At 45.1% G+C, this 11,390-nt stretch overlaps 1 protein-coding gene across 11 annotated transcripts in view; it reads left to right on the top strand.

Annotated features, from left to right (window-relative positions):
• Positions 1–5,138: 5,138 nt before the first annotated feature.
• NEK4 (NIMA related kinase 4) overlaps positions 5,139–11,390 on the top strand; it is a 50,592-nt gene continuing 44,340 nt past the window's right edge. For 3 of the 11 annotated variants that reach the window (XR_006214828.1, XR_006214827.1, XM_042979128.1), the window contains exons 1-5: positions 5,471–5,719; positions 7,356–7,622; positions 8,556–8,753; positions 8,945–9,052; positions 10,604–10,758. Coding sequence is in view for 9 of the 11 variants with exons in the window: in XM_042979128.1 (XP_042835062.1) it covers positions 5,627–5,719; positions 7,356–7,622; positions 8,556–8,753; positions 8,945–9,052; positions 10,604–10,758 (821 nt within the window). In the remaining 2 variants the exon portion in view is untranslated. Of the gene's footprint in view, positions 5,155–5,469; positions 5,720–7,355; positions 7,623–8,555; positions 8,754–8,944; positions 9,053–10,603; positions 10,759–11,390 lie in introns of those variants that run through there. The other 8 variants (XM_042979130.1, XM_042979126.1, XM_042979125.1 and 5 more) reach the window with 4 other exon arrangements.

Raw genomic sequence — 11,390 nt, 5'->3', positions numbered from 1 at the left:
CTGCCGTGAGTGGCAAAGACCCCGTGCTCATCTCATCCTGGGTCTGGCTCAGGCGACACCAGCGACATGGCGACCCGCATCAAGAAGCCACGGTTAAAAGTGGACTTCTGAACTGTGTTAGGTGTTACTTTCAAAATTCTTTAACTAAACAAACTTTGCACAGTCACACTCTGGCCCGGGTGGCAGATGGTGTAGTGTAGACGTTGTCTGCCCACACCCACGTCTCCAACAGCGCCAACCCTAGCATCCGTCCTGCCAGAGGCAAGCTGGGCAGTCCTGGGGATGTGTAGTGGGGGGCCCATGCTTTAGGACAGTTGCTTCATTCCTCTGGACCTTCTCGTCCAGATTTGGAAAGAGGAGCAGAAGGAAGCCTCACCATTCCTCCACCTGGCAGATGAGGGGAGATGAAGGTAAATACTATGTGTTCATGATGGAGGACTGAGTATGCCTTTTGATCTGAGCCTTTTATCCTCTTATTTTATCCTCATGGTGGCCCTGCCCCCGGGACATTGGTCCTGCAGCAGGCAACAGTCAGGTATTCAAACCCAGATCTTTCAGACTCCAAAGCCCAAGACTATCACATAATGACAGAAATGCCCTCTGCATTATTAGGAAGAAAGGAGAAGTAGAGTTGAAAACCCCAGGGACAGCTTTGGACCTTCAATTTCTTTTTTTTTTTTTTAATTTTTTTTTTACTGCTTATTTTTGAGAGAGAGAGAGAGAGAGAGAGACAGAGACAGAGCACGAGCAGCAGGGGAGGAGCAGAGAGAGAGGGAGTCACAGAATTTGAAATAGGCTCCAGGCGCTGAGCTGTCAGCACAGAGCCCGATGTGGGGCTCGAACCCACGAACTGTGAGATCATGACCTGAGCCCAAGCCGGACGTTCAACCGACTGACCCACCCAGGCGCCCCTGGACCTTCAATTTCTTAATTTTTATGCCCAAACCCTCGGTGTCTCCCACAAGCCACAGCATGCAAGGTAGATGTGGCCCCGGTCAATCCACTCCATGGCCCTGGGTGGGATGTGCTGGCTGCTATGACCCTGATAAGGTGAGGGGGCCCAGAGGCCACTTTGATCTCTGTTTGCTTGTCTCGGACTTTGTCTCACAGAGCAGATTCTGGGAAAAGGCTTATCATCCCCAGGCCAGAATGACCTTCTGGCCTGTTTTCTGGCCTTTGTGGGAGATGAGGTGGATCAACATGAAACTGCATTGGAGGCTGTGTTGACTTCCTGCACCTGTATCAAACGAGCCCCATGGTGGGTTGTGCACAGCGCCAAGCACCAGCACGCCACAGTGATGAACTCAAGTGCCTCGCGGTGTTCAGTGAGCTGATGTGTTGGGAAAAGGAGCCCGATGACTCAAAGGAAGCCCAGCGAGTGTCAGAACCTAAGAGGAGCACGAAGGGGCTGGAGTGATCTGGAAGTGGTGCAGCTCACTCCCATAGGCTTCGGGGAAGGCTCCTAGAGGAGGTGCCTGGGAAGCAGGGCAGCCCTTGGGCAGGGGAAGGAGAAAGGAGAGGGAGGGAAAGTAGATGGGTAGGTGTGACGTGTGCTTGGGAGAGGTGCAGTTGTGTACCCGATGGAAGCAGGACCTGATGAAGAGGGCAGGGAAGGAGGCTGGGAAGTGGTTTGGGACCAGCCTGGCCTGGAAGTGGCCAGTCTTTTTGGAAAACCCCAAAGATATTCTACACAGGGGTGTGGTGAGATCAAGACTGGACTGTTGGGAGATGACCAGCACCAAGCTTGGTCCCTAGAAGGTTTGAGAAATACATTTATGTGGCCAGAAGGGAAGGAGAACAGCGACTAGCACCTGGCCCGCTTCTCAGCATTTGTGTCCTATCTCATGTCCCGAGGATGATGGATGCTGTGATTCTCCCCATGTTACAGAAGAAGAGGATAGGTTGACTCACCCTGTGGATGTGGAAAGTGGGAGATGGGTGGACAGAAAGCAGGTGAGGTTGCTGAGGATTGAGCCTAGGGGCTTGAGAGGGGGTTTGTGCTGCTGGTGCAAAGGGATGACACATAGGACACAGGACACCTCAGACCTGCTCTGAGCTCCACCCACACAGCCAACTGCCTGCCTGATTTGCTCAGAGCCCCTCCACCTGATATATCCCAACTGAACTCATGACTTTTTTCCCCCTCCTGTATTCCACCACCAAGCCTGGTCTTCCTCTCTTGTTGTCCACCCCAGTGAAGGCCACCACCATCCATCCAGGCATCCAAGCCAGAGAGCTGGGTGGTATTCTGGCTGGCTTCCTTCCATAGACTCCCCACCCCTCATCCCTCACCTCAGACTCTCTATCTTTCTAATCCATTTACTTCTCTCCAAGTCCCCAGTCACCACCGAGTCCAAGCCACCCTCATCTCTCACCTACATGGCTGCCCCCCCCCCCCATTTCCACTCTACTCCTACAGTCTACTCTCTGGCAGCAACTAGAGTCATCATTTAAAAATGTGGATCTGCTTGAGACCTGTCCTCATCGTATACACTTCTGTGTCCTGAGGGGTCTGGCCCCTGCTGACCCCTCCATCTCACCCAGCCATGGGCCCCCAGGGTCTTTCAGCTTCAATCATAGAGACTTTTTCCCAGTCTGTGTAGGCGGGTGCTTTTTCACTTGTTCATTCATCAGCCCCCATTTCATCCACTCATATCTACTGTGTGCCGTCCCCACGTCAACTGCTGGGTTTGGAGTCTTGAAGCAGGCAGGGCTGGCCCAATGCTCAGAGAGTTCCCACTGCAGCAAGGAGGTGAAGTCACAAAATAAGTCCACTGGACCTTAGCATATGGCGCTCCCTTTGCCTGAAAATTTTTTCCTTCAAACTTCAGTTCAAGCAATGATTGCTTGGGACAACCTCCCCTGGATGGGCAGCCTGGGCCTGGTGACCTTTCAGTATGGCACTGACCTCAGTCGGCAAGTATCTCTCTCTTCAACCCTAAGTCCCACAGGGGCAGGGCTTTGTCTGTCTTGTTCCTTTCGTGCCTCCAGGGCAGGGCACTAGTCTTGCACCATGAAGGCTCGTACTAAATGTCTGTAGAGTGAATGATAGATTTGATGAAGAGCAAGTTGGAGAAGGTAAAAGGCAGAGAGAAGAGTAGAGAACCCTGGGAGAGCCTCAAACCTGAGGGGATCATGAGAAGTCAAAAGAGAACAAGAGTAGACAGGAGAACCAGGAAAGTTCTAGAAACCAAGAAAGGAGAGGATTCACCAGAGGGGCAAAGGGGAAGATGGATGGAAGAAGACTAAGAAAGGCATCTAGGGAATCTGAGTCATTTTTCAGGAAGCTTTCTCAACGGCAGGTGTGACCAAGTAACTACAGGCGTTTTAGGAGCGAGCAAGCCATCAGCCTGTTTTGAGTATAGACCAATGAAAGAGAAAATTGCAAGCTACAAAATAAAATATGTGTGTTTATTTGGGGTTTTACGGATTGCAATCCAGGAGACAGAGATTCGATTGAAATTGAAAGCATGCTCTGGAGAGACAAAGGAATTAAGAGTTTTTAAAGAAGGAAGAGAGGATTTACATACATAGTTGTTTTTAACAAAATGTAACTTGTGCGTGTATAGCTATAGTTACAGTAACATATATGTGATTGCTTGCTAGGGCTAGCGTTAGGCAGAAAGTCCATTTATGTCCATTTTCACATGTAGCAGCTGCCTTGGCTTTTAGCTGAATTCAGCAAAAATTCCAAGACTTTGAGACAGAAGACATGTATAGGCTCCACATCCTCAACATCCTCCTGGTTCCATTTTTTTTTTATTCCTGGCTCCTTTTTTATTTCCTCCTGGTTCCTTTATTTATTTATTTAAAAAATGTTTAAGTTATTTTTAAAAATTTATTTAAGTAATATCTACACCCAGTGTGGGGCACCAACCTATGACCCCAAGATCAACAGCTGCATGCTCTTCCAACTGAGCCAGCCAGGTGCCCCAATTTTAAATAATCCTCTTAGCAACGCTGACTCCATTTTATTCTCTCCATTAGCATGAGTTTCTTAACTTCCCAGAGATTCAATTTCCTTAACTGTAAAATGAAGATGATAAAAGTATCAGCCTCATAGGGTTGATATAAGGATTAAAGGAGCTAATGTACTTGGCTCTAATGGGGAAGTGGGGATTAACTGGGGAAAATCATAAATTAACTTTCTGGGGGTAATAGTATTATTAAAAAAGAGACAACAAGCCCCAGATGGAGTCATTTGCCCCCTCCACTGCCCCCAAGAGCAAACCAAGAATTGATTACAGTTTCAACCAAACCCAAGAATGTGACCTTCTAACACTCAATCTGAAATTTCCTGATCAGCACTAAGTGAGATAATCTGTATAATTAAACACCCCACCACTCCCTTCCTCACAAAAAAATATGTCCTGACCTGAAACAATCCTTTCTTTCAGATAACTTGCTTGCCCTGCCTTAGTTCGAGTAAAAACCTTCCCTTTTGAACAACTCCTTAGAGCATCTCTCTACTTGCCATATAGGATGCTGCCTGACTCACGAATTGCTTAATAGAGTCAATTCGATCTTCAAATTTGCTGGGTTGAATTTCTGTTAACATTACCCATTCTCAACAGGGGCGATATTGCCTCCAACTGGGCAAAAACTGGTTCTTGGATGTAGGCAAACCTTACACTTCAAAGGGGTGGATTATAGGTCCTTGAGAAAGGTGCTCTTGGTTACAGGAGATACCCATGTATCTATCTAACAGGGACATAGGAAAGATTCACAATTGTAAACTCTTTTAGGTAAATGCTCTAGGAAAGGGAAGGGAGGTGTCCTCTGTGTCAAAGGATAAATTCTTTCGGCAGCTTTGAACTTCCACACACGGGCCTTTTAAGGAGGGTCCTCCTACAGACACTACCTCAAGCTGTTAAAAACCATGCCAGAATTTGGTCAAATCACAGTGCAGTGGTTTGGATGGTTATGAGAGTTCTTTGCATTTCTTAATGCACAAGCTTAAGTGTTTAGGGGGAAATGTACTGGTCTCCTCAATTTCTTTTGAAATGCATAAAAATAAGATGTATTGCTAGATGCATACCTGAACCATTGTGTGATAAAGCAAACGTAACAAATGTTAGTTGTAGAATCTAGTCTGTCATCCTCGATTAGAATGGGAATCTCAGGAGGACAGGGACTTTATCGGCCTGGCACACGGTAGGCGGTCGATAATTTATTTGTAGAAAGAAGGACCAATACTTTCAAAGCACTTAGATCACGTAGGTGGAAACTTCCCTGCTTTTATTTTTGCTCGCACCCGGAAGTTCCCGGCGGTGGAACCGAAGCACAAGGTCCGCGCGCAAGGACCAGAGGAGTCGCTCTGGCCGTCCTGAGCCTGGGCTCTATAGATGGCGGTCCTCCCGAATAGCGGAACCGCTCTGGCTGCCTGGCGCTTCGGCTCTGTGGTGGATGTTTCCGGGCCGGCGGAGCGTGCGCGGTGCTGCGTTGGCTGGGATCGCTATGGCAGCGGCGTCGCTGTGGGCCCGGCTTCCGTACTCGCCTCGGGGCCCGGCCGTCTCCGCAGCCTCCAGTACCGCGGCTTCTCGGGCATGAGCGGGGTCTCCCGCCGCGGCCCGCTACCCTGGCCGCCGCTGCCGCCGCATCCCAGCTTTGGGCCGGCGCCGGGAACATGCCCCTGGCCGCCTACTGCTACCTGCGGGTCGTGGGCAGGGGCAGCTACGGGGAGGTGACGCTCGTGAGGCACCGGCGGGACGGCAGGCAGGTCGGCGGGGTTGGGGCCCGGCAGGGGGTGGAGGGCAGGCAGCGGTATGCCGAGGCCGCTGTTCAAAGGCTAGGCGCGGAGAGGTCTAAAGGAGACTCACTTCGGATGTCCCTTCTTCGGCGAAACCTCCCCATACCACCAAGAGTAGGCCAGGCCGTACTGTCATGTGCGCCCCAAACTGCCTGTAGTTCTTTATAGTGTTAATTGTTGTGCTTGATCTACACACCCTCTCCACTCTGACAATTCCGTGAGATCATTCATTCCTAGAATCTCATACAGCGCCTGGCAAGGATTACTCTTTGGACGAAGGGCCCCATACATCTGACCTGGAGACTACTGGACTCGCTTAAAACTCAGTTCATCACCTTCCCGCCAAACCTTTCACGGTCCCCATTTTAGTGAGTGGTACCACTTGCCATCCATTTGCCCAAGCTGGCCATACCCGGAAGTCATTCTTGACACACACCACCGCCACCATTCACCTGCCCACTAAGCCAGCAGGCCTGTTCTGTATCCAGTGGTACCCCCCGCTTCCCCCATTCCAGGACATCATTATCTTTAGCTGAGCTGTGGCCATGGCCTCCACTGGTCCTCCCTGCCACATGGCTTACTCTTGAACCCATCACTTGCATTGCCATCTCCGTGATCCTTCTCAAACTTAACACTAATGTTGCCATTCCTTTCTTTAAAGCACTTTATCCCCTGACCCTCAGGATAATGAGCCAGTTCTTTAAAGTGGTTTATAAGTAGGGTGACCATATAATGTATCATACAAACTGGGACAGTTCTGAAACTAAAGGGAGGTGCTATTAATAATGACACCAGGATAGGGACAGTGCCCCAGGCAAGCTGAAAGGAGATGTTCCTTCAAGTATAAGGCCCTCTAGATTATTCTGCCTGGTGTCAGGTGCTGGTAGCTCTGCCTGGAACACAAGTTCGGGCATAAGAGATTTATTCAGAAATAGGGGAGGTGGGGGAGGTCATTGGATTTTTTTTGAGTGGAGAATGGGGTATTGGTTGTAATAACAGCCCCTCACGTGTGAGCAGCAGTTTATGTTTTACAAAGCACATTTATATATGTGTTTGTTGAATAATGAATTGGTCAAGGGCAATGTATTAGGTGTCAGAGGATCCTGACTTTTTTTTTAATGGGAATAATTTTTAATGTTGAGAATCAGTGATTTTTAACCTTATTAGGCCATGGATCCCTTTGATTATCTAATGCAATCTGTGGACCCATTCTGTCTGCAGCTGTATTTTCAAGCCATATATTATATACTTTTGTAGGGGAAACTTAGAGGTTAAGGAATCTCTATCACGGATTTTACGATTGATCCAGTTGTATGTTCAGATGGACTCCTCTTTTATCCGTTAATGAAATTATAAAATGCAGATGGGAAGTATACATTTTTTGTGACCCTCCAGTCTGCTCTAAGTCCAACCTGTTGAAAGTATTAGTAAGTGATAGCAAATCTTTTTCCCAATTTTGCACTTTGTGAATAACAAAATGAATAGGTTATCTGATAGGCTCCAGGAGGTTGGTTTTGAGGACATTCAGGAGAACCCTTAAATACTCTTAAACCTATAAAACTGTATGCTTATATGCACACTGTAAAATCGTATGTTTTCTCTGTAGTATGTCATCAAAAAGCTGAACCTCCGAAACGCCTCTAGCCGAGAGCGGCGCGCTGCTGAACAGGAAGCTCAGCTCCTGTCTCAGTTGAAGCACCCTAACATTGTCACCTACAAGGAGTCATGGGAGGGAGGGGACGGTCTGCTGTACATCGTCATGGGCTTCTGCGAAGGAGGTGATCTGTACCGAAAGCTCAAAGAACAGAAGGGGCGGCTTCTGCCTGAGAGTCAGGTGGTGGAGTGGTTTGTTCAGATCGCCATGGCTCTGCAGGTACTGTCCAGACTCCCAGCATTCCATTTGCTCCAAGGTGACAGGCAGAGGGCAGGTGGATTTTAGGAAAATGCTTCATGAAAAAAAAAATGTATTTAAAAAAAAAAATCCATTTATGAGGTGGACCCAGTCCCTCTCACCATAGCATTCGAGTGTTTTTGAATAAATGATGTCTATGTTGAGGTAGACATGGATTTCGGTTTGCGGGGGATGCCAGTTCTCTATTCACTTAATATTTATAGCAAAATCAATTTTAAGGGCCCTGAGTTGACAAAGAGCAAAGAATGACCGTTTCTGTTGCCAGCTGGTCAGCTATGTCATACCACAAGGTGGTTGGGTTAATTAATATGCCGAAACTGTGGGGATTTGGGCTTTAACCCTGCTGTGGCAGAGTGAGTAGAAATGCAAGATATGTTTGTGTTTGAATATACACATAGTCAAAAGTGAGACTGTTTATGAAATACTACTCTGGAGCTGAGCAGACTTGTCCAGAAATGATTGACTTTGTTTAAATTCTAAGGTACTCTCTCTAAATAAGAGTTATCTTGTTATGTTTGAAAATGTTATTAAGCTGAAGATTTCATGAGTGTGAGGGAATGTGTATCTGACTCTGTACAAGTTGTCTTTCTACCTTCAGTGGGAATTTGTAAGTGTATTTTAACTGGAACCATTTAATGCTAAATGGTAACATTGTCAAGGCACCGGGAACAATTTTGAAGATTTTTGGGCACACTATGCATGGAACTTAATTCCTTGCTTTGGAAAGTTGTGAATCAGACTTTTTGTTTAGAGATTTTGTAAAACAGTAGTGTTTTTTTATGTAGATAACTGAGATTATTTAACTCATGCAATTGTTGCTGGTATGTAAGAAGACAGGAATAAGTAAGTAGGTCAGTATATTAATATTTAATGAAGTTTTATTTCTGTCCTCAGTATTTACATGAAAAACACATCCTTCACCGAGATCTGAAAACTCAAAATGTCTTCCTGACAAGAACAAACATCATCAAAGTGGGTGATTTGGGAATTGCCCGGGTGTTAGAGAACCACTGTGACATGGCCAGCACTCTCATCGGCACACCTTATTACATGAGCCCTGAACTGTTTTCGAACAAACCCTACAACTATAAGGTAGGATTGGGCTGCATATGCCAGTTCACCTTGTCTCTAGGACAGTATTCGTAACTTCAGAACCCATCAGATAGAAGAATTATCTGTGAATTGGCTCAAGGAAAATGTCTGGTTTTGTTTTTGTTTTTTTAAGAGGAAAAATATAAGTAAGGCATTCCGACATTTAACTGTTTACTGTTTTTCTTTTCTAGTCTGATGTTTGGGCTCTGGGATGCTGTGTTTATGAAATGGCCACCCTGAAGCATGCTTTCAATGCAAAAGACATGAATTCTTTAGTTTATCGGATTATTGAAGGAAAGGTAAAGAATATTCTGGAACTAATTGTTTTAATATTTGGAGCAAAGTTACTTTAATGCACCTTTGTAAGTAGCTATTGGCAAAAATGAGTAATCATTGATGTCAGTTGGATAGGTAAGAATGGTAGGTCCCTTCTATGGGGAAGGTTGAACTAGAAACAGACAGGACTAGGGGCGCCCGGGTGGCTCAGTCAGTTGAGTGTCCGACTTCGACTCAGGTCATGATCGTATGGCTCATGGGTTCAAGCCTCACATCGGGCTCTGTGCTGACAGATCAGGGCCTGGAGCCTGCTTTGGCTTCTGTGTTGCCCTCTCTCTCTGCCCCTTCCCCACTCACACTTTGTCTCTCTCTCTCTCTCTCTCTCTCTCTCTCTCTCTCTCAAATATATATATTTAAAAAAAAGAAACAGAGGGGATTAATATTTTTTAATATTAATTTGTGAAGATGGCTTAATCGTTCTGAAGAGTTGGCTTTTTGAAAACCTCTACCTTGTAACCACAGAATGTGCAGGTGCCCTGAGGGAATATTGGTAGCATCTTATAAGTAGTTTGGGTTAAATGAGTCCCACCTAAAATGAGTCTACTCTGGGCAAGAAGTACCCATTCTATTCGCAGCTTGCTCAGTAGCTGGTGATTGGAGGACACTTTGCAACAATGTAAAATAATAATAATAATAAATAAAAATAAAGTGAGTCTACTCATTGCACATGTTGCTCCTTTGATGATTATCGCAATCACAAGTAAGCAGTTAAGAACTGCAGAAAGCAATGTGTGTAATATAGACACCAGAGTCGCCAACTTTCTATGTTTGTTCCATAAGTCTGGTTGTCCTCTCTAGTGTGAGGCATCTGTGCACACCCTTAAGTTTTAAAGCTATAACCCACTTACTGATTTTAATATTATGCCAAGACTCAATTTTAAATATTTTAAATATTGAATAATTAATTTTAATTAATAATTAATTTTAAATATTGAATACTTATTGAATAATATTTATTGAATAATATTACATTATTAATAATAATAATTAATTTTAAATATTGAAAACACACAAGAAAGTAAAATTTGCCCATAATTCCACTACTTGAAGAATCAGACAAGAGAGGAGGAGTAAATTCCCCTCTCCTTCGATTCTCATCTATCCTCTGGAGATAACCATTACTAACACTTTTGTGTGCAGCCTTCCTAGCATTTTCCTGTCTGTATGAAAACATACATGTCTTTATTAGGCGTGCACATACACACACAGGTACTTTTATTTTTATTTATTTATTTTTAATGTTTAGTTTTGAGAGAGAGAGAGAGAAAAAAAAATGAATGAGTAGGGGAGGGGCAGAGAGAAAGTGGGGACAGAGAATCTAAAGTGGTTCTGCGCTGACAGCAGAGAGCTGTATGTGGGGCTCAAACTCACAAACCGCGAGTTCGTGACTTGAGCTGAAGTCGGATGCTCCTGTGGGTAATTATTTCCAATAATATTGGGAAACCTCTACCTTTTCTTTCAGACTTTGCTTCACAAGATCGTAGTAGTAATTGTGATATCATTTCTCTTTGTAGCTGCCGCCGATGCCGAAAGACTATAGTCCAGAGCTAGCAGAACTAATAAGAACAATGCTGAGCAAAAGGCCTGAAGAAAGACCCTCTGTGAGGAGCATCCTGAGGCAGCCTTACATAAAGCGCCAAATCTCTTTGTTTTTGGAGGCCACAAAGGCGTAAGATACTTCCCTTGCAAATAGGTGGCTAGATAGACGGAGTAAAAGAAGGTAGCTTGTATAATTTTCGTTTGTTAGAATTTATGGTGATTTTTAAATTTTTATTTATTATTTTCTTAAGTTTATTTATTTATTTTGAGAGAGTGAGAGTGAGAGAGTGCATGCGAACGAGCCGGTGAGGGCAGAGAGAGAGGGGGAGAGAGAATCTGTACTGTCAGCAGAGAGCCCGACGAGGGGCTTGAACTCACGAACCTCGAGATCATGACCTGAGCCGAAATCAAGAGTCAGATGCTTCATGGGCTGAGCCACCCAGGTGCCCCGGTGATTTTTTGTTTTTAAACATGAAGGAAAATTGTGTGATTAGGGCTTGTGTTGAGGTTTACTTAATTGCTAAAATCAGAAATATAGGGAACCATTTAGAGAATGACTTTAAATTCCTCAGAGGATTCCAAGACCTATCAACTACAATTCTTTCAAAAGAATATATATTTTAGAAACCATATGAAAGTGAGATTGTCTAAGAAGCCTCTTACATTATGTGCCATGTAAGATAATAGTCATGTTTAAGAATGAGCACTCAAATTTGAGAGCTTTTGTAAGTTTCCCTCTTCACTCATATAAATTTCTCAAGA

Source organism: Panthera tigris, chromosome A2 (genome assembly GCF_018350195.1).
Source record: "Panthera tigris isolate Pti1 chromosome A2, P.tigris_Pti1_mat1.1, whole genome shotgun sequence".
Taxonomy (NCBI): domain Eukaryota; kingdom Metazoa; phylum Chordata; class Mammalia; order Carnivora; family Felidae; genus Panthera; species Panthera tigris.
The sequence above is the reverse complement of the archived record's forward strand: the minus strand, read 5'-3'. Positions and strand labels throughout refer to the sequence as shown.